Source organism: Chroicocephalus ridibundus, chromosome 3 (genome assembly GCF_963924245.1).
Source record: "Chroicocephalus ridibundus chromosome 3, bChrRid1.1, whole genome shotgun sequence".
NCBI classification, from domain to species: Eukaryota; Metazoa; Chordata; class Aves; order Charadriiformes; family Laridae; genus Chroicocephalus; species Chroicocephalus ridibundus.
In genome coordinates this window covers 102,023,584-102,051,182 of record NC_086286.1, presented here as the reverse complement: position 1 = coordinate 102,051,182, position 27,599 = coordinate 102,023,584, and the positions used below count along the sequence as shown (strand labels likewise).

The 27,599-nt window shown below is 38.0% G+C and overlaps 1 protein-coding gene across 1 annotated transcript in view; it reads right to left on the bottom strand.

Moving 5' to 3' along the window:
* Nucleotides 1-27,599, bottom strand: part of COL21A1 (collagen type XXI alpha 1 chain) — a 118,568-nt gene that overhangs the window by 41,964 nt on the left and 49,005 nt on the right. The window contains exons 10-17 of the mRNA XM_063330293.1: nt 25,913-25,975; nt 15,463-15,516; nt 14,575-14,628; nt 12,252-12,305; nt 11,351-11,404; nt 9,585-9,638; nt 9,453-9,506; nt 6,132-6,185 (exon numbers count right to left, since the gene is read on the bottom strand). Of these exons, the coding sequence (XP_063186363.1) occupies nt 6,132-6,185; nt 9,453-9,506; nt 9,585-9,638; nt 11,351-11,404; nt 12,252-12,305; nt 14,575-14,628; nt 15,463-15,516; nt 25,913-25,975 (441 nt within the window). The remainder of the gene's footprint in view (nt 1-6,131; nt 6,186-9,452; nt 9,507-9,584; nt 9,639-11,350; nt 11,405-12,251; nt 12,306-14,574; nt 14,629-15,462; nt 15,517-25,912; nt 25,976-27,599) is intronic.

Here is a 27,599-nt window from a genome sequence, read left to right as displayed (position 1 = left end):
ATGAATAACATTTCCCTTTATACATAAACGTATTTACAGGTCAAAGTCAGAATTTTCAACAAAGAAATAAGTTATTCTTTTGAGACCCACAAAGCATAATTCACAGAGCAAATACTAGTCCTTACTTCCTTTATGACTGTAATGCTGACACCTTTGAATAGCAGGCCATCAGTGTCCAGAGTTCAGCTGCTATTATTGAGGCATCTCAGACTAGCGGAAAGGCATGGATATTGGATTTGAACCTAAGAATTTTGACAGTCTCACACCAACCATTCTGCTGAGTCTCCTGATCACTTTTCTCTTAAAGTCCGACAGGAAATAATTTCTTTTAAATATATAACTTATAAAGAGAGCGCCATTTTATAGCAGTGCCTACTTTAAGGCCATATAAAACTTGAATGAGTATTTAGTACTCTGTGAAACATTTTCACAAGTATTACATCAACACAAACCATGATCTTTTGCGCACTGGAAATACAACAGACTTTTTAAGCTTTAATCTGGTGAGAGATTAAAAATAGAAATACAACAATAATCAGACTAGGTGCATTAAAAAATAAACTAAGTAACACTTTCAGAAAGAAAGAAATTTTTCACAAGGCCTATTGCATAGATATACTATGGAGTTTTTGGATTTGTTTCTAACTGAAGTATTTCATAACTCAGTATATAAATGCAAGCAGAAAACGTAAGTGTTGAGTAAATGGCATCTTATTAAATAAAACTGGTACAAACCAACATAACATCCACAGAAAGCACATCAAGCAAAGCATTGGCAAAGAGGGAAGCAAAGCAAAGAGGGAATGGATTAAAACTAGAGATGGGTCGATTCAGACTGGACGTTAGGAAGACGTTCTTCACCATGAGGGTGGCGAGGCACTGGAACAGGTTGCCCAGAGAGGTGGTGGAGGCCCCATCCCTGGAAGTGTTCAAGGCCAGGCTGGATGGGGCTCTGAGCAGCCTGGTCTAGTGGGAGGTGCCCCTGCCCATGGAAGGGGGGTTGGAACTAGATGATCTTTAAGGTCCCTTCCAACCCTAACAATTCTATGATTCTATATTGTGATCACTGAAAAACACATTTACACGTACATGTGGTGTAAGTAACTCCACTTCCACTTAGACAGTGTTTCAGTCAATGCTAACACACTGTGCTGCTCCTTCTATTTGTGAAACAGGAAGATAGGACTGACAAAGTATTCACACATGATGCTGCATTCTCAAATATGGCTGTTACCAGAAACAACTCTGCAAATACAGTTGATAAATATGACCACTAAAAGCTCAAAATTTGAGCTATTTTATTAAAGCTGAATAGTAGCTTTCCTCCTAAATAAACTCGCATAGCTTTTACACTCCACTGTCTATTGCAAAGGTTTTGACTACGAATTTTACATTTTATTCCATTAATAGTTCAAAACAATTGCCAAGTCTTACATTATTCATAGTCCCATCCTATTCCATGGGTAACTGGCTACTTTCCCTCTCATATGGTCTACCTAACTTAACCAAGTTAAATGTACAGAAATCATATTAAAATTACTTTCTGATTCTGATGTAGACTTGAAGGGGGACTTAACACCTTAAAATTTGCACATCTCATCTAATTATACTAGATAATCTTATAAAAGGTGTTTCTCTTTACACACCATTCATTAATTTCACATTTTTCACTCAAATATGGTGGTTACGGTGTTAATATTTCTTTCCTCAGTGATTCTTATGAGAATGTACACATGGGTAGAGGCATAAAAGGGTGCAACTTTTTGTTGCTGTAGGTAAATATAGGCAAAATATCATTTTTCAGAATTTTCTCCATTCTCAAAATATTGGCTCATTTATATATGTTAGTTTATGAAATGACAGTCAGTGATATGTGTAAAGCTGTACTGAAGAAGAAGAAAGTTCATTAGAACGAGCTACATTTACATTTTAATAAGTAAATATAATTATTTCCTATATTATTATGATTGGCTGCAAGGCATTTGTTCCAACAGGATCCCTACGGAACACTGTCAGTATACAGGTAACACAGTTGCTAGTAGCGTTTTGTGTCTGTTTCGTTCATTGTTTCCTATGCAAAGGAGGACAAGAGAGGCAACACTGCACACAAGACTATTTAACAAGCCATCTTGCCTCAAGGTGTTGCCCTCTAAGGGTCCCAGTAAATCCAATTTGTTTGTAGGGAAGAGATCTGGAAAAGTGTGTAATAAGGAAGGGGGAGGAATATCACATGGCACAAAGAAGAAAAAAAACACACAAAAATATTTTGTTCTGCATACTACCATATAACTAAGTCAGGAATTTTCTTTCCTTGGTTCCTGTTTCTATTAATCTCAGCACGACTATAGATGCAGTAGAATTACATTAACTTTAGGTTTGCTTTCCAAATATACAGGCTACCTGGGTATACCAGTTTCTATGTTGTATTTTAGAGATTTCTGCTCTATGAAGAAAAATACAGCAACTTCTGTTGGAGATTTCTATATCCTTAGAGTATCTGAACACATTTCAAAAAGAATTCTGCTACCATACGCTAGCATAAAACACATATTTTTCAGAGAATGCATTGATCTGGCATTCCTGATACAGTTATAAGAGATCAACAGACAAACCAGAAGAATAAGTCTAACAGCGGGAGTCGGGTCAGAAGCCGAAACCCATGTTATGCTGCTACTGCTGGCACAAATGAGGCCACATCTGAGGTCTTGTGATGTGACCTAAATATTAAGGGCAAACTCTACCATTTTAAGTGTTTGCAGCTGTATTTCTGAAAAATATGATTTCTGGAGAGTAAACATGAGCAGTTGCAAATGTTCAGACATATTACTTGTGGCAGGACAGCATATGCTAGGCCTAGAAGAGGCCAGCTTCACCCAGAAGCACTCACTCCAGAGTTCCCATCTGCATGACTGTAAACACAAGCAGAAGTCTAACACAGCTTCCACTGAAGCCAAACTCTACCTATGTTAAAAAGGACAGCCAGTCTGAAATTAAGCTCAAATAAATCTTGATTTATTCTACCCTTTAGACAGTTGGCCCCTCAAAAAAACGTATTTACTAAAACAGCCTGTCATCAGTAAGATAGATGACTAGCCATTAAACTACTCAAGTGACAGCATAGCCTATTTTTGTCATCAGTAAAATGAGCTTGATGATTACTAGCTTTACTAAATACTATCTAAATTATTCTGTCCACGCTGTCAGATGTTATTCTTACACAGAACGGGTAGGACTGAGATGGTCTGGCTAACTTAAGTTCCAAATAGCACTATTGATGGAAAACAACCACATCACTTGGAATTATTTACTTAGCTTTACAACCTACTTTTTCCTGTTCATAAATTTGGGGATTAATAAGAGTAATAAAATACCAGAAAGCGTGTTGTCCAGAAAATAACCACACCTCTCAGAGGCTAGAGGCAATGGGAGTTCAGTTCAACTGTGCTCCCCATCCTAGACAGCTGCCTCTTAGATGTTGTCTCAAATGCATTCACTTCACAACCATGCTCTTTTTATTTGCTAAAGCAAGAGGGATCATAAGACGGCTATTTTTAAAAAGACCAACTTAACAAATTAGGCCATGTCTAACGCTAATGTGGCTGAATGGAAGAAATAAAGACTGTTTGCGTGTATGTTTGTGTGGGTCGAGTATCCACGCAACCTGCTGAGCCATCCCAGGGCCACAGTTGCATCTGGCTGGTCAATGATACGGAGTCATACAGCTTCAACAGTATCATCCAAGGCCTGTCTTGAGCTTAGGCATCCTATTTAGGTCTCACAGGTAGAGCACAACAGAGTTCAGTTGCTCGCTCTCCTATCAGTGCTCTAACTATTAGGGTGTCCCACCAGAGAAGACCACACTGAATTGCACAGAAGAAGAGCAGAGAGGAAGCGCTTAGATGTTATACATCAAATACACATTAGAGGAACAACAGAACAGAAACAACGGAAGCAGTAAGTTGCACAAGACATCCTTCACAGCCCCCACAATCCATCTCTCTTTCCACCAGATGAAAGCCAAATACCCTCTACTTGAATTGGGGAGCCCCCATATCCCATGGCTGAGGATAGCTTTCATCTTGCACAGCCCAAGCACACACTTTTACCACAAACTTGCTGCACGTCTAAATAGATGGGAGGACCATGTTTGCACGTGCAGTCTGGTGCTACACCAGCAATAGAGGTAAGCAAGCAGGTATGACTAGGTGTCTTAAATTTCCAACTGGTTACCTCGAGGCAATTTCCTGGTCAGCGTGTAGACTCTGCACTTCAGAAGAACCTCCGCTGATTATAAATGAAGCATATAGCACTATCTGGCTTGCCCTGCTGGGATTGTGTAAATCTTTTTTAATTGTTTATGTATTGGATGTCTTCCTCTATATTATTTTATGGTGATTTTAAGAAACGTCTTACTGATTTTAATGTCTTAATCTGTCACTTCATTTCTTTTTAAAGCAAAAGTATGAGATTTAAGCGATGAGTTTGCATTGCTGTTTAAAATGTTATATTGTGAAGCATTTATATTAATTTTAAACCAAAAAATATTTCTTTAGTAGATATAGATCAGACTTAACCAAAGCTATCAGATCAGAAAGAGAGCTGTTAAAATATTAAATACTTAGTTTTCCCTAGGTCAGAAATACCTTCTCCTTCCTATTTTTTAGATTAATTTTTAAAAAATCACAATGACCAACTGACATTTTTTTCTAAAAACGAAAAGAGATAAAACAAGGCTAGGGACTATAACGTAAGTCTTGTTATTATCTCAACACATTTGTTATGGTGTACTAGGTAACAATATACCAAGACTTCTTTACTTGTATTTTATGGTTTTTAATTAGCATTCACTTTCAGTCTTTCTTATATCTGAAGATATCATAGATTGTGAAAGGTTAATAGATCTCACAGTTATTTGGGTCAGAAAAAGAGGAAAAAATAAAACTAAGTAAGGAATTATGTGTGTTCTTCACTTAAGCCAGCCACGTGGGAAGAAAGTCTCTTGGGAATGATTGCCCAGTATTTTGCAGTCTACTCACAGTCTTTTATGAGGTTTTGGTGAATATATAAAAAATTTAAATGAAAGATCTTGAGAATTTGTCGGCTGGAAGTCTTATTTTCATCTGCTAGTTATCAAAACTCTCTACCAGACTGAGTACCATATAACACATACTGCCTGTCGTTACATTCAATACCACAAAAATTTCTGAATTTATAAATCTGTATCTCCTTATATCACAATTCAAAATGTAATTCAGAATGTAATTCATCTAGAAGGCGGTGTTCCACAAACTGAGTTCCATTTACTGCTCTTGGCCTACAGAAGAATTACTGATGGTTTGAAGACAGCTGGCACTCTCTCGGCACTCAAAGCTTTCAGCTATTTCTACAGATATCTTGGCTCCTCTGCTTCAAGCAAAGTCTGGTGGCCTTAAAGAACCAAACAAGGAAACAAGGAAGACAAAACCTAGCTGTTACATATAAAGAGGAGGAAAAATGAGCTGCCCTGAGGAGTTGCTCGAACACCACTGGAGGAACAATGTCTTTGGAAACAAGCAAAACAGAAACGCAGCAGCATGTTCCCCAGCTAAGCAAGAAGAGCAGAGATACAGATAATGTGACGGTATAACACTATGCGAGGAAGTAAAAGAAGACCAACAAAACTGGGCAAAGGAGAGGGGGAGTGAAAAAAATAAACTTTAAAAGTGCAATTAACAAGTATATGAAAGAACACATACCATGTTGCAGAAATTACAGTTAAAAAGACCCGGCATCTTTTCTCATGTAAGTAACTACCAATATCTAACCGTACCATCCTATCAATAGGAAAGAAGTCAATAATGTGACAGTTTTATAACATATATACAAATTGGTATATAACAGCAATATAGTTAAGAATCTTTTCTTTTAAGGCATTTTTGACTTTAAAGGCTTGTTTATTTCTTTTACTGAATCCATATTTAAATATGAACACCAGAAAATAAAAAAGCACTTTTAGAAAAACAGGCATATCAACCAATTCAAATGAATATGGATGAAACATGAAGTATAACAGCCATTAACTAAAAAAAAAAACAAACCCAAAACCAAACAAATCCGTATAAAAGGATAATATCAGAAATTTAATCACTTACAGGCTCCCCCCGATGTCCTTCTAGGCCTGGAGATCCAGGCTGTCCGACCTCTCCCTTTAAAATAAAAAAGACTGTTAAATACAGTATTTAAAAAAAAAAAAAGACCTTCCTTCGCATAATAAAAATTATTATTTCAGATAGTAAATTATTATTTTTAATATTAAGTAAAATGTAAAACCGATACACATGATCAAGGCTTCATCAAAAAAACAAGTCTTAAAAACAGTTTGAAACACAGCAAGAAGTGTTGTCAATCCGATATTCCCTTATGCTGCCTCCGATAGACAGCCGTCAGACGGCTTGCAAAAAGAGATGAGATAGAGACAATCGTCTTTTGAACCAGAACAGCAACTACTGGTTGAAGAAGCGCATAAAACAGTAATAAATTGCTATTATCTAATTGTTAGTACAACTAACAGTCTGAAAACTATTTCAAGGCACTCCACAATAGGGCAGTACCAGACATGATAAAATCTTCATGTCCTTATTCAAAATATATATGATACCAAAAATATTCTGAAAATTTGAAGAATAATTCCAGAAATAAAAGCACATTAAAAAATGCAAAGAATAATTACTATATATACAAAAAATAATCTGTTAATAATTAACCTAAAATTACAAAAACTGGACTTGAAGTAACAATGCCTAGCATCTGGGTTTCAAGCCATGTTTTTTTTCCACATTCTTTCCCAGTATGAATATTGTAAGAAAACAGGAAAGCTCCAGCAGAAATTTCCTTCAAAGACAGCCTGTTTGTTACTGCTCTGAATTTGATTACAGATGCGGAACGAAGCAATGTTTTATAGCAAGCAGATGTTGAAGTCAAGCTGACAAAATGTTTGAATGAAGAATATGGCTTCTGTTAACTATTATATTATAAGAGGAATAAAAACTAATGAGTATGTCATATATTTGTACTACAGTAATTAAATTAAGCAAACAGTCAAGAAAACATCTTTCAGTTTAAATGTACACAGGTTCACACAACTAGTATACTGAATGATCTGTATATTGTTTACACATATAAAAGCAGATTGAAATACTCTCCAAATTCATGCTTTATCAACATAATACTTCACTCTAAAGGGCCACCAGAGACAGTTAAAATTTCACGTTAACCAGCTGCGACTATTACCTGTCCTTGTTATCAAATACCAGAGAGGAAAAAAATCTATTACCTAATTATTTTTTTCTACTTTCTATAGTACCAGAGAAGGAATTTCTCCACCAACTTAGCAGAGGTATCTGCATCTGTATATATATATGTGTGTGTGTGTATATACACATATTGAAAATAAGGCAGGATTAATTTGAAATCAGTTCATGTAGGTAACTAAGCTCCTATCACAGCCAACAGAAGTCTAGTCAAGACAACTGATGGAGGCTTGATTCAGCTGACCAGCCATCTCAATTTCATAGCTCAATTTCATTACCCACACATAGACATTTGGTCCTGTTTCAGATACCCAAGGGTGTCTTTTCTGGGTTCCTGCTCCCATTCCAGAGAGGCACTGGCCTTCCACAGGACTTATGTCATATTTGTCAGCTCCTTTAGGATGCTTTGGACACTAATGCATGCACCAGATGCATGCTTTTATGTAGGCAACTAAACTGGTACCTACAAGTCTGCCTCCTTTGAGCTGAATTGCTCTCCAGACTCCACTGGAATTACTGGTTAGACCTCCATACACTTTAACTGCAATGTAGACAGCTCCATAGACACAAACTTAGCTGAGTGTTTTAAGAATGCGTGTTAAATTGTCTTTGCCTGACATATTTGCAAGTGTCAGAGATACATACTCTTGTAGATACATATGAATAACGACAAATTGTAAGCAGGTATCAATGGGATTGAAGATGAAAATTAAATGAATGTCACAGTATTTAAAACTAAACCAAGTAACAAATAATGGAAAAGTCCTTCAGCATTGTAGAAATAATCTGCTGTTGGTTGCTGAAGTTAAGCAATAAGAAAATACTTTTTTCCATAATTAAGATTTACAACTTCTTTTACTAATGTATTTTAAGGGTGTAAACTTAAGGTCAGCTAAAAAAAGCAGTACACCAACTTGACATAAAATAAAGTTATTCCATTACCTTTTAGCACAGTCTCACTAGGCCTTCCAAAGAGAACAATTAAATAGTAAATATTGAGTTGACCTACTGTAAAAGTTAAATTTTATACAGACTTTTTAAAGGCTGTTATGTTAGATGTGTTCTCCTAATAAATTTTTGCATTGCAGGATGCTTAGTTATACATTGAAGTTGGGCAATTTTTAGAGTAACAGTGCTGTAGTGTTGTGTGTAAGTGATAACTCCCCCCTCTAACTTCAAATTAAGACGCCTTACATGTGTTTTTTTACCTGAAGTTGTCTAGAGATACATTAGGGGTCTAAGATCCCATTGCAGTGAACAGAGGCTTGATTCAGTTACCAAATCCCAAATGCCTGGTGCTATCTGAGGTACTCTAGGGCAGCCAAGGCTTCCACATCGGGCTGGCAGGTACTGTAGGTGTACAGGAGACCTGTGCCCTTCTGCAATGGCACTTCCAGGTCATGTGGGGTACCCATAAACAGCAAATAGGACTGCAAACTTATGAGTGATCTCGCAGAAGTTATAGCAGTTAACAGTCAACAGCTGAATTACTTTGGAGGCTTCATTTATTATATTTACTAAGAGCTTGATTCAGCTGTCAACACATAGACATATAGAGCCATTTTCTGCTGCAAGTAAGGCTGAAATTTTTTTCCACCATGAAGACAGTAAAGGATGGAACAAGCTGCCCAGTTGTGCAGTCTCCATCCTTGGAGGTTATCAAGACCCAGCTGAGCAGTATGGATTCAGTGCTGTCCCATTTGTGAGCAGGAAGGTTGTCCAGGAGATGCCCCAAAGCGTGCTCCAGCCTGAGTGAGCCTGGGATCCTGCTGGATCCACCTTGTTGGCAGTTAATAATAGTAATAGTAATTAGATTACTTCCCTCTTACCTGTACACAACAGGTATGTTCTGCAGTGTATACTTGTATATAAATTTCATTAACAGGTTCACTGAGTTAGAGAAACACAAATAGGATAAGGGAGACAAAGGATAAACAATGTCTGATGATCACTAATACACTCTTGATAAAAGCTTTGCCCCTACTCACAAACCAACTGAAATCAATGAAGTCTGCCCACTGACTGCAGTAAACTTTGGCATTTCTGAGTAACACACATTATTTTAACTTCCGGTAACCTTCCACAGAATAAACTGAGTAGATTTAGACCAAGAGCAATGCTATTGAAGGCTTTGGCAAGATATGAATGTACATTTGTACATACCTTGAAACCAGGACTTCCTGGTAATCCATCTTTCCCGCTTCTGCCAGGATCTCCCTGTGGCAACAGTTAACAGTCATCAGTAAGTGAATTAACAAGCAAACGTTAAAGGCAAATTGTCTTCACAAAACTTACAGATCGCCCAGGCATTCCTGGAAACCCTGTATCACCTTTCTCTCCTTTTGAACCCTGAGAAACACAGCAAACAGAAAGTAAGTAGTGCTCAACATTTACGCTGCAAATTCAGTACATTTAGCCTATAATTCATATATGTTATTTCTTTTTTTGAAAATGTATGGCAGATCTGTTTCTTTCTTAACACACGCAGTGGTCAGTTAACTACCCTGTTACAGAAACCTAAATATGCTCTAAACTATAGAAATGTGAGCACAGACCCACTTTCAAATTGCTTAAAACTCTGGACCAATAAATACTCTGCCGTTTGGTTATATGTATATGTACATTACTACGTATTAAAAAGCACAGACTTCTTTGCAATATAATTATTTCATATACCCTGTATTAAAGGCATAGACATATTTGCAAAAAATATATTTAATTAAATTCTCTGTGAACACACCTATAATAAAAATATAATATGATACTGTACAGGGTGCAGGTGCCCAGGTGCTGGCGGGGGCGGCTGCGGGGCGGCCTCTGTGAGGAGAGGCCGGGGCTGCCCCAAGCTGGACACAGCCGGTTCCAGCCAGCTCCGACCAACCCACCGTAGGGCACGGCTGAGCCCCACAGCCACGGCAGGGGCACATCAGGGGAAAATATATTTAAGGAAGGGCAAACACATAGAATCATCTAGGTTGGAAGGGACCTTTCAAGATCATCTAGTCCAACCATCAACCTAATAATGCCAAAACCACCACTAAACCACGTCCCTCAGCACCATGTCTACCCGTCTTTTAAATACCTCCAAGGATGGTGATTCCACCACTTCCCTGGGCAGCCCATTCCAATGTTGGATAACTCTTTTGGTGAAGAAATTTTTCCTAATATCCAATCTAAACTTCACGTGGTGCAACTTGAGCCCATTTCTTCTTGTCTATCGCTTGTTACTTGGGAGAAGAGACCTCTTCTACCTTCTTTCAGGTAGTTGTAGAGAGCAATAAGGTCTCCCCTCAGCCTCCTTTTCTCCAGGCAAAACAACCCCAGTTCCCTCAGCTGCTCCTCATAAACTTGTTCTCCAGATGCCTCACTAGCTTTGCTGCCCTTCTCTGAACACGCTTTAGTGCCTCAGTGACACAGGCGAAGTAAGGAGTGAGGGAAAAAGAGACAGAAACAACTCTGCAGACACCAAGGTCAGTGAAGAAGGAGGGGAGGTGGTGCTCCAGGCACCAGAGCAAAGATTTTCCTGCAGCCTGTGGAGAGGACCATGGTGGAGCTGTGGTAGCGAAGCTGCAGCCCATGGAGACCCCATGCAGGAGCAGGTTATCCTGAGGGACTGCAGCTCATGGGAAGGACCCATGCTGGAGCAAGGGAGAAGTGTGAGGAGGAAGGAGAGTAGAGAGGAACTGTTATGGACTGACCACCCACCCTGTTCCCCATTCCCCATCCACGAAGGAATGAAGTTGAGCCTGGAAAAAAGCAGGGTGAGGGGAAGGTGTTTTAGTTTTTGTCTTTGCTTCTCACTATCCAAACCTATTTCAGTTGGGAGTCCCAAAGTCAAGTCTGTTTTTCCCATGACAGTAATTGGTAGGTGATCTTCCTGTCCTTATCTGGACAGATAAGGTCCAGATAAGGAGCCACAAGCTTTTCCATCTTATTTTCTCCACCTGTTCTGTTGAGGAGGGGGAATGAGAGAGTGGCTGGGGGCAGGCAGCCAGCCAAGGTCATCCCACCACAGATACTAATAATATTTTGCTTTATTTTATAATTATAAATTTACTTGCCTTTTTTCCATATATTCCTGGCACTCCTTGATCTCCTTTAGGACCCCTTTCTCCCTAGAGAAAATGTATGTGAATAAGTTAATTTTTAAAATAGAAGTAGTTATATATATAGAGATATATATATACACAAAGTATGAATGTATAGCAGACATAAAATGAAGCAGGCAAAGAGCTCCATCTGATACAAAAAAACATGCTCAAGACAGTAAATGAAAATCTTGACTTTTCCAAGCTGTCTTAGGGGAGAAGCTCAGAATGTCCAACACTGCTGGCTTAATGCTTCTATTTTCAATGGAAGGCACTTTGAGTTTCTGGTTGCTTCAACACAGGGAGATACATAAGTGAAAATTCAGCTCTTCGAAAAGTGCTGCATTCTTCTGAAGACCTTATTTGAAAAGTTTAAAATAAAATTTGGAAAAACTAAGTAAATTCAGTTGAGTATTAACACAGAAGAGCAAAACACACGGTTGATGATGTTTTGGGGAACATACACGTGAAATAAACTCATTGGGTTAGACCAGAACTACCCTTCAAAATGCTGTCGCTCAACTGGAACGATTTCAAGAAAATTCTATAATTTCTTTTCTTTTTGGACACATTATTTGTGATGAAGAAGGTTCTAAGTAGTAGTAGTAAACTCAAAGTTCAAAGTAATTAATATAGAATCCCACAGAACAGAACAAAAATGAAAAAAACCAGGCGGTTCCCATTGCTTGATATGTATGTAGTGAAGTTCCATGTCATGTATCTTCCTTCAATTTCAGCATCATATCTATTCATTTTATGTAGTTCATCAATTGCACTGACATTATATTTTATATAAACTTATTTTTCCTTTAAATTAAACTATAGATCAAGCTGAAACTCATGACTATTGTAATGAGAAATATTTAATTTCAACCTTTGGTGCTGGCATCCCATGTAATCCAGGAAAACCAGGTAGCCCACGGTCACCCTAAAAGAGCAAACATTTTAAATTCTTATATGTATAAGAGTAACAGGCTATAATAACATTCATATTCTCAATGATCAACAAATAGTGGAAAGACATCATATCTCGCCATATGAACTACATAACATCGGTATGCTGACTGATGAGAGTTTGTTGATCTTTAAACAAGACTCAATACATAAAAAAGTCACTACATTTTTTAGAATAAATTTTACTGTAATCTCTCAATAAGGCTTACAGAGGTTCAAAAGTAGCAATTTAGCTTTGACAAGAGGAAAAAGCTTTGAAAAGAGCTTTGAAAATCTCTGTGATAATTCTACCATCCATTCCTAATTCCAAAAGAATAAGAAAATTCCCTAAATCTAACATCAGTTCTTTTTATTGTCCTCATAGATGTCAGATAGCAGGAATCCCAAAATTTTTGCTATTGGTACTGAAGATATTTATCTGACAATCTGTTGGGAAATGACAACAAAAAGCTAAATTATAACTTGGCACTACCTGACTTGAAACAATAAAAACAAGCTGAGTTACTTGTTTTAGTAGACAGGATCTACTTCACTCAGAACAAAGAGCCAATCACCAAATCATTTTTGGTCAATCACAAAATTTTCCCTCTGTTAATATCTAAATTTATATTAAGCAATATATTTCAATTTGTTTAATATATTTCAGTCATAAAGGAGGAATAGTAAATTATGCTCAGAAAGCTATTTTATGTAATATTTCAAGTTCTAAAACAAAGGGAAAAAGAAAACACGTCTCAGGGGTATTTATCAAAACCATCGTGTCTAATCAGATTTGGAAAGGTCTGTCACATATTCACAGAAGAGAGGAACATGACCACAGGAATGATAGCTTGTGGGCTAACGCTATCAAAATATCTCTCAACAAATAAGTATTGAAAACAGACAGTGGAATGGAGTTGAAAAAATCAGCAAAGCTTATGAAATAAACACTTCGTGCATCCATTGCTTCTTAATGAAAAAGAATGGAGCTTCGATTTCTGCTCAGAGTGGTGATTCAGTTATTGGATAAACTAAAACACTTGGCAATGGAAATAGTTTTAAATTAGTTGCTACAGAAACCTTACAAGTAATGGGATGAAATTAAGAGATGAAAATTTGGGCTGATTCATCAGGAAAAAAATTCTAATGGCAAGACATATTTTACAATGGAAGAAGTTTTCTAAAACTGTGGTGGAAGCCCTATTTCTTGGCACATTTTAAACAAGGCTGGACTGAGCATTAGGAAATATTCTATCTATCTGTCACAACCCTGCCCTGCCAGGAGAATAGAGGTTTTCATCATCAGTATCTTACTTTCTGCACATGGACCAGTACTGACTGATCAGTTAGATTAACATCTGAGATCAATTAGACTAAGGTGCCTAAAGCACAAAACACATAAACACATTTTCCAGCTCTAATCATGCATTTGAGAATTCTGCTGAACAGTGATGAATTTAAGGACCTGCTTTTAATATTGGGAACTTTAGAAGAAGGAAATTCTACAGTAAAATCTGCTTGGAAAACAAATGTTTGTTTTATAAAAAAGGCTTTGAAGTTTTAAATAAGCCAAAAATAAAATACGTTTTTATCACAATGAACTTAGAACTTTTCTAAACAAAGGACAAAAGTGTGAGAGAAGGGTGGACACAGATATTTACATATCAATGAGACTTGCCAACAGCCAATGGCTAGTTTATTCACTGTGTATACAGGAGATCCAGATTCAAGTTTATCCTGATTACCAGAAAGGAGTTATATATAAGCTTCCACATCTGTCTGCAGCCCCAAGCTACTGGCTACACCTCAGCTACAATTTTTCCACAAAAAGCTTTGGTTTCAATTAGTCAGTGTTTTCTGATAAAAAGTGCCATCCAAAAATTCCTACCTAGCTCATCTGGATGTTCACTTAAAGAGAAAAAGGGTGAAAAGAGATAGAATGAAACTGTTCTGACAATTGTCTTTATCATACCTCCAGGTACCCATATTTAGATATGCTTTCTAAATATAAATTATTAAGTGCAATAAAGGTGTTACTGGCAGTGCTAAAGCCTATATAAACATTATTAAATAAAGCAGACCAGATTCAGAATTGGAGTAACATTCTAAATTTAGGATTCTTATTCCTTATTACCTTTTTAGTAAACAATTCTCACAGAAGCCTCATGTGAAAATACCAATACTATTAACTGTACAACCAGAAATAATAAATGGTAAGAGTAAAATCTTTTTATCTATTACTCTTTTTTTATTATTATTTTTACCTTAGCACCATCTTTCCCCGGCTCTCCCTTGATACCTGGTAAGCCACGTGGTCCCTAAGAGAGAAAAAATGAAAACCAGCTCAAATAGTAATACAATCTGATACAGAATGAGACACAGAAATGTAATACAACATGACCCGGGGAGTGATGTGTCAGCTGGCTGATCACATTTCATTAACTGGTGACAAAAGCAGAACTAAGCACAAAATGTACCCAGCATGTATGAATATGGCACATTATCATAACCCACGACTGGGGAACACCAAAAGAATTACTTGCTCTAACCAAGGACCACCCCAGGAAAAAAGGACTTCGCACAGCCTGTACTAGTCCAGAGATGTCCCCTTCCTTTCAAATGTCCATCAGACAGCCTTCACATATGCCAGGCGGCAGGCTTGCTCTTGGCCCCAGCATGCTCTCAGATATTTAATTCAACAAATTAGTAAATCCTCAACTCTCCAGCCAGACTGGATCATGCCACAAGTAAAAAAGCACTGGTTTCCAACCAGTCCAAGTAAGGGCTGCTAAATTAATACAATGAAGAAAGAATTCTCCTCCATCCATCTGGGCTTATCTGAAACCAACTGTGGGTAATCACCATGGCAATGCTTCAGATCACTGTTACTGATTCACAGAAAAAAGGAAGGAGCTCTACTGTTTGGCTACCAGATCAGGATGAAAATGTCTAAGCCCCAGCTGAGTCCTCCTCCTGCAGGCCTTACCTAGCAATGATTAGATTTGCAGTCTAATTGTCAGCCTACGTACAAACCCGGAAGCCATGTTAGTTCCAAAGCGATTCACCCTAGGATGGCCACTGACTTGATGCTATCCCTTGAGCCCTTTTCATTCCCCACACCTCAGCTCTCAATGAATGAAACAGAAACTTACTTGAATCCCTGGAGTTCCTGGGATACCTGGAGTTCCTGCTGATCCTTGATATCCCTAAGCAAAAGAAACCAAAAGTTGTGACTTTTCGTTAAGTTATTTTTACAAATTTCCAAACACCTTTTTAAGGAAAAAACAGTACTCCTGGTTACCAGAGAACTGTTGTCACAACCCTGTCATTTTAGGTCAAAAATTTCAGTAACTGCTATCACAATCACACATTTGAGATTTAGATTTCAGTTTTCAGAAACGTTAGTCTCTGCATCTGAAGTTTGTAGCCTCCAGACTTTATGCTAAAATCCATTATTTTAGAATTGTTACATGTGAATGTAACAAACATATTGTCTTATTCCCCACTGGAAAAAAAAAAAAAGCAAACTAACCCACATACGTACACACTTTTTTGTTTCTCTCTCTCAAGAAAAATAGCTGAAAAATGCCAGGGCTTTTAAAGGCTTATTTCCAGTTACAGGAGTAAGCTTTAACAAACAAGGCATGTTCTAATACATTATGCAGCTAGTTTTATAATCTCTCTTAAATAACAAAAATTCCATTCTCAATACTAAGCACTTAGGTATGAACTTGAAGGTATGTAACAGGCTATGCAAGCAAAAAAAATAATTTGAATGACTGGGACTACGAAAAGGAATACTAAATAATTCATGAGTTGAAAAGAGAATTTCAGGAATGCATTACTAGAAGTCAACATTGGCAGAACAAGAGAACACTTACAGAACCCAAAATACATGCCTGAGGTGTTCTGGTAGATTGGATTCAATGAGTACAGCAAAGACAGACAGTTTTTATGCAGAATTAACAACTGTTTTAGAAGAATCCTTTAACAGAGGACAGTAACTGAAGAACAGGAATTTCACCTAGCTCCGCTAAAAACAGGTCATTCCAACGGACAAAATGAGTTACAAAGAGGGTTTTTTTGAGAAAACATAAAAAACAAGAACAGAAATTGTCCTATAAAACTCTGAGGCTACTTGGCTCAGACCTTTTAACAGGCCGCTCCAACTGAATTTGATAAATCCCATAACACGGTCTACCTAATTTCAAATACCCAGAATTTGATCTGGATCTGAACTGAAAGAACTAATAATCCTATTTCTAAATTAGTTTCAGTCTTAAAAACTTAGTGCAAAATTTAATGGGGGGACTTCCACACTGGTAAAAAGGAGAACAGAACCTTTTCAACACAAGGAAGGCAACATCTGATTTCTTCTTTAAATCAGTCAGAGTTTCCTGGGAATAATAAACAGAGCTAAAATTATTTGCTGGGTTAGATACAAGAGAGTACTTGCTGTGCCCTCTTCCCAAAAGACATTTGAGCAAATGCCCGATGAGCCAGCTGGTAATGTTTAGTACAGAAGTAAACAGAATTCTAGGTCTCTGTCATACATGGATCCTTTATCAAGCTTTTAGTGCTCAAGGCAGTTCTAGCAAAATCAGCTTTAACGGTAAATGGTGTAGCATTCCCAGATTGCTTATAAGCCTCCCGGGTAGCTGAAACAATTCACCAAGCCAAAAACTGCTTTTAAAAGTTTATCGTTTTATTTCTTCTCCAAAAAAAGCAAAAAGTTTGTATGACTTCCTGTAGGATATAATTCTATACAAATAAAACTTTATTTCACATTTTAGATCTCTGAAATGCAATTTCCCTTCCTTCTCCTTCTGAGTAGGGGAAGAAGCAGGGGAGGACAATTTCCTGCCTGAACTGAATTTCAAAATTCACGAGATGAATGGAGGATGGCAGAAGAGTTTTCAGCTTACAAAACTGCATATTTAGCTCAGAGCTAGATCTTGTAATGTGATTTCAGAGCAAATCAAACACATTGTCAGTGTGTTTGTTTAATGGAAAGCCGGAACTGAGAAGATTCGAAAGGAAATTCACAGAAAGTCACAAAAATGAGAATCACTGTCTGGTACAAATAACGTAGCAATTGTTTGGATGAGTTAAAACCACCTTCTATAAATTATGAAAACCACCTTTCATAAAAAGCTGAGCATGTCTTTTTATCACTACTTCTTTTGCAGTATGGATCATCAATCTGTATATTAATGCCTACAATTTTTTTTGCACTAAAATCAGCTCAAGTCCTCTTTCCCTAACCTCAAAGCCCTCAATAGGAGTATGTATGTGACACACATACATATGCTCCAAGAACAGCTGTGCCGTAGCCGACAATTTATGTAAAGGGGACAGAAGTGAAAATCCCCTTTTCAACCAACACAGACGAGTTCAGGGCTGAAAGTTCACTTCCAAATAAGGTGAAAGCACTAAATTTGCCACCAAAAAAAATTCTTTTTATTTGCACTTGGTCTTCTCTCATGAGCTTTTCAGAAGGCAAATAGATGGTGTGAAAAGTATTACCGCTAACCCTGAATTTGATACTCAGTTTTGAATCCAGTTGCCTAAACATAAGCAGCTCCTGCCTTTTGAGATTCCCTAGACACCCACCCAGTGTTAGAAAATAGTGGCACAAAATATTTGGGAGACATTCATCCTTTTGAAGCAGCAGCATGGGCAACACAAAATACCTTACAGGATAAGATTCCCATACCTCTTGGGGTATATTAGTTAAATATCTTCTGACTAATACGGGAATTTAGACACCTAGTGTCACTGTACACCTGTAAACACTAAATGTAGGTGTCTTAAACTGTACCTCACCTACACTGTTTCACCAATGTTGTCAATGAGCACTACTGCACAGCACTTCATTTATATTCTTATTCATTATTTTACATCAGTGCAACTGAAATCAGGATCATAGAAAAACTCCCTCTCAATTTGTTATGGGTGAGAACACTACTGATAAATTTCTAGTGCCTGAAAATCCGTAAGGGCAAAGTGATAAACAGCAAGATACTGAGATGCTTGGTTTTGTACCAGATTGGCTGGGTATTTTAAAAAAAAATCACAGATAAAATTAACTCTGTAATTTAAAGAAAATGGCAATAACATACAATTCTAAGGAAAAAGTTGAATGGACTTCTTAGACCAACGAACTTACATAAAGGACACAGACAAATTAGCGATACCGTCATCGTCAGCGAATTAAGAGGTTTGCTGGAAAAATGAGTGAGGGAAAAAACTGAGCAAGAAAGACATATAACAAGTACAAATTCCAAAGAACTTTTAGGTGCAAGAGCAGAGTAAACCTCAGAAGTATATCTTCAATGCACTTGTGTGCCTGAGGGACAAAAGTTCAGACAGCTTTCATATGTGTATCACATCAGACAAATATAAAATAAAAACAGAGGACGTACTGATAAGGCAATGACAACTGCACTGCACACTTCCTAACTGAAAAGCTTTTCGAGTCACTGAACAACATAAATGACAAAGGCATGACAACAGGACTACTCGGGAAAGACAAAGGAAAAGTAAACAAGCTCAATTTGGCTAGCAAATAACCAAGGATCAACAGTAATGGTCTAAAGATATTTAAGGACTGTAAACACTAAGTAAATAGAACTATTTAGGGTGATGTAACTAAGCATAATGGAATTCAACTACGAAAGAGAAATTTAACTTGGTGTTAGGAAAACATCCTGACAGAGAGGTCTGCTCTTTGTGGAAGTCTCCTGTGGAAAATCTTTAGTACAATTAAAGCACAATTATCTAAAGCATTGGAAGAGAAGTTTTCAAATCCTTCTCATAAAATACATTACACCTTAAAGGACAGAAATATCTATAGCTATTCAGACATGTATCCACGCCTACGCTCAAATTTGCAGCCATGCTATGACCTTCTCCTTCACTGGTAATATCAGTAACTAAAATCCTGCAAGCCTACAGAAATGTTAGAAAGTACTTCAGGTACTTGAATTAAGTGTTTTAGCCTTTAAGAAGTTGTTTATCATCTAATGTTTTTGCCTCAGGTCCTTCCTCCTCCTTTTCTCAAGGAGCTTTTTTCCCATCCCACCCTCCAAACAACCTTCTCTATGCCTGTACTCATCTGCCTACTGCTTCTCTTTTTCCTGCCCCTTTGGACGTGTGGATCAGTCAGGTGGTCCTTTCCAGGTCTGTCTGGACCCTGTGCCTTACTCCTTTCTCTGCAACTTTCTTAAGCAGTGGTAACTCAGGAGGTCAGAAGAACTGTCATCTCTCTCCTCCCTCTTTTAAATAGCAAGGCCCTGTAGAAGGACTTCTCATGTCACCTGCTTCTGCAGGCTACCTGAACTGTCTCTGCAGTGAAGCCCCTCTGTCTACACATACCAAAACATGGAAATGAAGGGCGGAACCAGCATTAGATCACAAATGCTGTGATCTAATAACTAAAAGTAGGGGTTTTTACTACATTTAAATGTAACTAAATGCAGCTTTTACCCTCCAACATAAATTTGGGGGTGACTCCTGATCAAAGAATTGTAATCACATGAATATTATTATGGGAGAAGTACAGAAAAGAGTTTTTGTTGCCTTTTCTGTTGCCTTTTTTTGCTTTGCTTTGTTTTGGCCTGTTTAATTCTTTCTCCATTTGATTACGCTTCCTTCCATTGGCCATTCTGTCAGCTGCCAAGGCTTTCACAGCTCAGAGCGGCTATATTTTACCTGAGCATGATGTTCGGGGCTCAAATATCACAAAGGAAAAAAAAATACATCAAGATTATTAAATAAAAGGTCATAAATCCAGCTTAAAAAGTTCCTGAGCTTCAGACTTCTGGGAGATAGGATGATGTACCAAGGGAGTATAACTTGCTGCTCGCTGTTTGATGTTCATCCTTATCATCTGTCCTTGGCCACTGCTGAAGACAGTCATATGGTCTTTTGTCTGAAATATGTAGCTGTAAGCAACACAAGTCAGCATCAGGCATCACCCTGATTTCAAAGCAGTTGGTCTCAGTGAAGCCATTACATGACTGTCTTAATCAGAATGGAGCAAAGATATTTCCTCTGAGAATAACAAGGTCACAGTGTTCACAGAATCACAGAATGGTTGGAAGGGACCTTCAGAAATCATCTAGTCCAACCCCCCTGCCAAAGCAGGATCACCTACAGCAGGTTGCACAGGATGGTGTCCAGGCGGGTTTTGAGATCTCCAGAGTTGGAGACTCCACCACCTCTCTGGGCAGCCTGTTCCAGTGCTCTGCCACCCTCAAAGTAAAAACGTTTTTCCTCATGTTGAGATGGAATTTCCTGTGTTCCAGTTTGTGCCCGTTGCCCCTTGTCCTGTCACTGGCCACCACTGAGAAGAGTCTGGACCCATCCTCTTGACACCCACACTTTAGATATTGATAAGCATTGATGAGATCCCCTCTCAGTCTTCCCTTCTCCAGGCTAAACAGACCCAGGTCTCTCAGCCTTTCCTCATGAGAGAGGTGCTCCAGTCCCTTGATCATCTTTGTAACTCAGTGTTATTGAGGAATATGTATTTTTCTGGAATTGAGAGCAGCATTTTACAGCTGAATTATCAACTATGTCTGTGGAAGTTTCCTGAGAAAAGTAGCTGCAGAGTTTGTATCAACTTAAATCCCCATGAAAACCACCCAATAGCACAGGTAATCCTATACATACATGAAACTATTACCCATTTTTATTCCGAAAGTACTGTTGAAATAGCTGGCCGTTGCCATTATACTAAGTTCATCCCTCAGCTGGTCACCAGACATTATCAAACTCTAGGTAGTACAGCTGTAATAATGTTCTGTAGGTTTTTTTTAAAAATATTGTAGTGATCAGAAATTACTTATTATGTGAGGTTTTTGATACCTTATGAACTCCATATCTGGGTGTATCAGTAAAGTCAGTCTCATCAGATTATTTTTAAACTGCTTATTCTTTGCGGACACAGTAGGCAAACGGTTCCAAACTTGCATGAATGAAACTAGATGGAATACAGGAAAATTGTCCAGATTTACCAGCTGCATGGTTGAAAGTTCAAAATTGACAAATAAGTCTATTTTTTTATTTCTTTCAGCAGACCGATAACCTAACACCTATATTAACCACAGCATAGACTCTCTTCATTTATTTTTCCCCTTAACTTGAGTTTTTCCCCACTACGCGTAAAGTATCCTTTGGAATAAAAAATGGTTTTGTGACCGCACAGTCAGGCTGCTGAGCATTCTCAGGGCCAACAGCTGCTCCAGCTGCTTCTTTCTGATGAATAATGTCCATTAAAATGAGTTCCAGTTGAGATTCAAATACTATTTTTACCCTTGTGCTTATTTACCAGTGCTATTTCTCCTGACAAGGAGATTTAATCATTTCAGGTCCCGAATGATATTTTTGATTGAAAAAAATGTCTTTTCATTACTTATTATGCTTCTCACTTTTGGCTTTTCTCCAGTTACTTCAATTGATCTTTTCTGTATGTACCGGAGTATGGAAAATAAACAGAGGTGGCAATTAAAGGGAAAAACAAAGAACCTATAAACAAGACTATTTAAAAAAAAACAATTAAAGAACAACTGAAAATTAGTCATGTTTATGTTCACTTCCCTAAATAGTACAGCAAACAATTTTACTGGGTAATACCAGGTGAACAATTATTTTCTGGTAATTTTGAAGATATGCATGGGAATTGTTTTGTATTTTTCTGGACTAAAACTAACTTTAAGTATTATAACAATCTAGCCAGCCCACAAACAATAAACTAATTTTCTTTGACGTTTTACTTTAAAAATCAGTTACATACAGTAATATAAATGCATGCCTAAAACCTTTCTCAGAGGAAGAAACATTTTGTTGACCAGTTATACTGTTCCAAGAAAATGAATACCAGATAGGCAAACTGGAATAACTTTAGAGAAGAACATAAAAATGTGTTTGGGAACAGAAAAGACTGACTTTCCAGGAAAAGCTTTTCATACAAAAGCCATTTGATTAAACAACGCTGACTACACAATTACCTGTAAGCCTATTGTGCTGTCTGAATTAAGAGCCTGCTTTTCAGAGGTTTTCAGGGGATACAGCTAAAAAGATTCATATGAGCAATGTTATCTCAAACCAGGAAAATCCCTGACAGCACAGAAAACATGCAAGCCATATTAACAAATAAATAAGTAAAACAGAAAGAAAAAGACAGAGAGAGGAATCTGTTTTCCTGCACAGTGTATCTAAAGGGTCTCCCATTGTTTCATGGCTAAAAGCTAGCTTGGAAAGCACTCACACTGTAAGGAACAGTAATGTACTGGCCAATGCTGCAGATGATCTAACAGGATTGCAATTATGTCCTTACAAAGAACAAGTGCGAAACGCTACAGCTGATTTTTTTAAAAAAATTAGTCAGTTAATAAAGCTATAGGATTTAACTGTAAGCATTTCAAGTAACATGAACCACAATGCAGCAAAATGGTAAAACTTCTCCTTTAGCAGGGCTTTTTGATTCTCTTCTAATTTTCTGATATACTTTTGTTAACCTTTTTTATGTTCAGAGAATGCCCATCTATGCACATTATGACTCACTCGCAGGGAAAAAAAAATGCAACTGCCAGATTGCAAAGTTACAAAAAGACTACAGTACGAATTTATTTCTCCTTCATGAGTCACAGTTACAAATTTCAGTGCTTATGGGAAGATATATAGCATTGAAGTGGAAACCTGTTAATAAAAGTATGAAAAAGTCATAACAAATTGTTTCTAAAACAATACTGTTGCAGCTGACTGGACACTTCAGAAATAAAGTCTTAATCTATTTTTCATAAAAGAGAGAATGGAAACTGACAGTTCCCTACCAATATCCAGTCCATTCTGGCTTCACTAAAGCTTACACAATATCACTTTATTTTTCAAATTATCAGAGTTAGCTGGATTAAAGACAGCTCTGCTACGCTTATCCATACTGCAAGTCTACTTGGAATCATAGAATCATAGAATCATTTAGGTTGGAAAAGACCCTTGGGATCATCGAGTCCAACCATCAGCTCCACTCTACAAAGTTCTCCCTTACACCATATCCCTTAACACCACATCTAAACGAGTCTTCTAGCAGTTGGCATGGTCAAACTGTGATGGACACCACCTCTCATGCAACTCCGGGTTGAGACGGTTTGTATACCTGTCTTTGTACAGGAGAACAGGACCACTCTTCAGAAGCTTTAGCACCATCAATAATCAATTGAAAATTTTTTCTGATTAGATCATACTTCCCCAGCTCAGGTCCCACCCATTCCTATTTTAAAACCTGTATTTTCATGATTGTCTGAACCAAAATGTAGCATTTTATAGCACTGACAATTTCAATTCAGATTGTTTTCTCTATTTCTAGTTCCAAAAAACTTTGAAGATAATAGCTATCAGAAGCTGTTTAAGACAAAAGCAAAAGCATAAAAATGCTTTAATATCACAGGAAAAATGAGGACCTTCGCTTGTGCAACTACTGAAAAATTCATGTACCCACTGCCTTCCTGGGCCAAAAGGGCTACCATGGCCAGGTTTCAATATACCAAGTCCCATATTTTAAAACTGAGGAATTTTCAATTTTTAGAAACAATTGCATTTCTTGTTTTCAGTGCCTATTTTTTTCCTGTCAAACTAACTCTGCTTCCAAAAGGAATCACCACAGTTAAATGAACCAGTTGCTATCCCTAAGGAAAAGCCAGCACATAACTAAGTAACAAAATAGGAGAAATGTGAACGTTTTATAATGCATAGCACAGAGCTTTCTCTTTGTAACTGGTAATATTTACTACCCTTACAGCATACACACTTCCAAGTAAGTATCAATCTCACTGTTTCCATCTTTAGCTGACATAAAAATGAAATGTATTACTAGTATTAAAAATTCTGAACAAAAATAGAACGTTAGGTGTTTTTGTGAAGCCATCCATCAAAGCTGGTGGGTAGTGCCTCTTTAGTACAAATAACATGCTAGAGGTACTAAAATTGATAAGCAAGGACAGATTTGGGAAAGACTTATGATTAGTTACAATATCCTCATGAATCTTTCAACAGGACAGAAAAATTACTAAAAGAGTGAAGTTGAAAGGTCCAATCCAGCCCTTTGCTGCCCTTTTGTGAAGTCTCTCTAGTTTGCCTAGTGTGGACCTAAATGGCCCAGAATAACTTAATATCCCTTCTAAGTCTCAACCAAACCCATAGGCTATTAGTTCCCCAGTCCATAATGCAATGTTCCTTTCATAAATGATTTTGTCTTCTCTGCGCTCTTCCACTTACATTTTCTAATGTTTTGGGACATCTTCTTACATTTTTGTTATCACTTGTATTTGGGACTCCTCCCTAATTGTATTTTCTGTGGATTTTAAGACATGATGATTACCACCTCTTCTACTTCACCATTGAAATTTCAGAATAACACTACAAGGACTCAACCATAAAATTTAGTCCTCACATCAAGAATGAAAAGCTACAATGAATTAACAATTTCTATTACGTGCATGCACTTTTCTTTCCCTGCTTTTGGTACCCAAGCAGAGAAATGACCCTCTTTTCAGAAGCAAATTATTTGTAATGCTCCCACCTGTCTTTTACCTTTTCCTTTTTCTTTTTTTTTTTTTTTTAATATAAATAACAAAGCTTCTAATGAATAGCAAGCAACACCAGGGTCCACATTCTTAGAAAAGAAACACGAGTGGTCAAGCCTCCCAGCTTTTGGCCTGTCTTCTCTTAACACACCAGAGGCACATGCACACCACCACCCTGGGGATACAAAAACTGCAAGGTGTTAACTTACTCAACAGAGAAGCTTGGCTGTCAATATCTTAGAGGCATCCAATTAGATTCAGAGATCTAATATGTTTTTTATTGAAACCTTATTTTTATATATTTATTTGCATTTATTACAAAAAAAATGTTAGCCACGAAGACCAGATGAGCCATTGCCAAATCTGTCATTTTTACTTTAGGGACATATATTACTCATTTGCTTTCTTCCAGTCTTTATCATCCATACTAATGGAATGCCAGCTTAAAAAATACAATCTAGGGTAAGAGAAAAATACAGGTATTTTTATGATGTATGTTTTAATACATAATGTTTAGAACTGCAAAATATCTGTATTTTTAACAATGTATATGCATATCTGCAGATTCTGATGGACTACTTGAGGCAGTCTAAAAAGAAATTAAATGAAAGAAGCTTAAACATGAGAAGCAATCCCTAAAACAAAATAGGCGGGATTTTAGCTGCCCTAAAGTGCTTTCTAATGAAAAACTCTTAAGCAGTAAAGACTGAAAGTCAGAAGGCGGTAACTGTTGAAAACTGATGCAAAGACCAACAGGAGCACCCATAGCCTATTCTCTGCTTTACAACGGTGCCTAACTCATGCTATCATATTTACAATATTTTAGCTTGAAACAAAAATACTACGATTAACATATTCATAGAACTGTTACATTCAGATAGCGATTAAGTGACATGCACAGTTTCAAAGAATGGAGAAAAAATCATCTGAATTTGAAAATATGATATCAGTGTTACATGTTTTTTCTCCTGTTAGTTATGCATTTACAATATATGACTAAGTTTTTAGTACTCACAGGCTTACCATCTGGACCAGGCTGACCAGGATAACCATGATTCCCGGGCTGCCCAGGGTCACCCTATGGAGAAGCAATATGTTAACACACAAAAGATATGAAAGAGCATTTTAAAATTAGCACAGAGCAACCATAACCCTAATATATTCCACAAAACACTGGCTACAAGCCCAGATACCTGCTATTGAGGAGTAATTAAAAACAGCAAGTAAATAAAGTAAATAAAACAGCAAAAAATAACTCATCTCGTAACCCCTTTCCTGGGAATCAAGGAATAAGAGAATCATAGCATGCTTTGGGATGTAAGGGACCTTAAAGATCATCTAGTTCCCACACCCCTGCCATGGGCAGGGACACCTCCCACTAGACCAGGCTGCTCAAAGACCCATCCAGCCTGGCCTTGAACACTTCCAGGGATGGGGCATCCACAGCTTCTCTGGGCAACCTGTTCCAGTGCCTCACCACCCTCACAGTAAAGAATTTCTTCCTCATGTCCAATCTAAATCTACCCTCTTCCAGTTTAAAACCGTTACCCCACATCCTATCCTTACACTCCCTGGTAAAGAGTCCCTCCCCATCCTTCCTGTAGGCCCCCTTTAAGTACTGGAAGGCTGCTATGAGGTCTTCATGGAGCCTTCTCTTCTCTAGCCTGAACTCTTAGCCTGTCCTCATAGCATAGGTGCTCCTGATCATCTTCGTGACCCTCCTCTGGACTCGCTCCAATAGATCCATGTCTTTCTTATTCTGGGAGCCCCAGAGCTGCACGCAGTACTCCAGCTGGAGTCTCACCAGAGCAGAGTAGAGGGGCAGAATCACCTTCCTCGACCTGCTGGCCATACTTATTTTGATGCAGCCCAGGATTCAGTTGGCCTTCCGGGCTGCAAGTGAGCATTGCTGGCTCATGTTGAGTTTCTCGTCCACCAGCACCCCCAAGACCTTCTCCTCAGGGCTGCTCTCAAGCCATTCTCCACCCAGCCTGTATTTGTGCCTGGGATTGTCATGACCCACGTGCAGGACCTTGCACTTGGCCTGGTTGAACTTCATGAGGTTTGCACAGGCCCACCTCTTAAGCCTGTCCATGTCCCTCTGGATGGCATCCCTTCCCTCCAGCATGTTGACCACACCACACAGCTTGGTGTCTTCGGCAAATTTGCTGAGGGTGCACTCAATCCCATTGTCCATGTCACTGACAAAGATGTTAAACAGCACTGGTCCCAGTACTGACTCCTGAGGAACTCCATCCCTCACCGGTCTCCACCTGGACATTGAGCCATTGACTACAACTGTTTGAGTGTGACCATTCAGCCAAGTCCTTACCCACTGAGTGGTCCCTCTGTCAAATCCATGTCTCTCCAATTTAGAGACAAGGTTGTCACGTGGCACAGAGCATTGCACAGGTCCAGATAAGATCATGTCAATTGTTCTTTTCTTATCCAGCAACTCTGTAACTCCATCATAGGTGGCCACCAAATTTGTCAGACACGATTTGCCCAATTTGACCACAAAAATTCCACTACATGAAATAATAATGATCTCCATCTTGTGGCTTCCAATTCCATGATTAGAAATCCTTACCATTGTAGCAAAAACCCCTTTGACTTGAGGTAGCTGCAGCTGACTTAATCCCTTATGATGACAGTAGATGTTTTTTAATCATTTGCTTAATGAAAGACAAACTGTTTGGGGT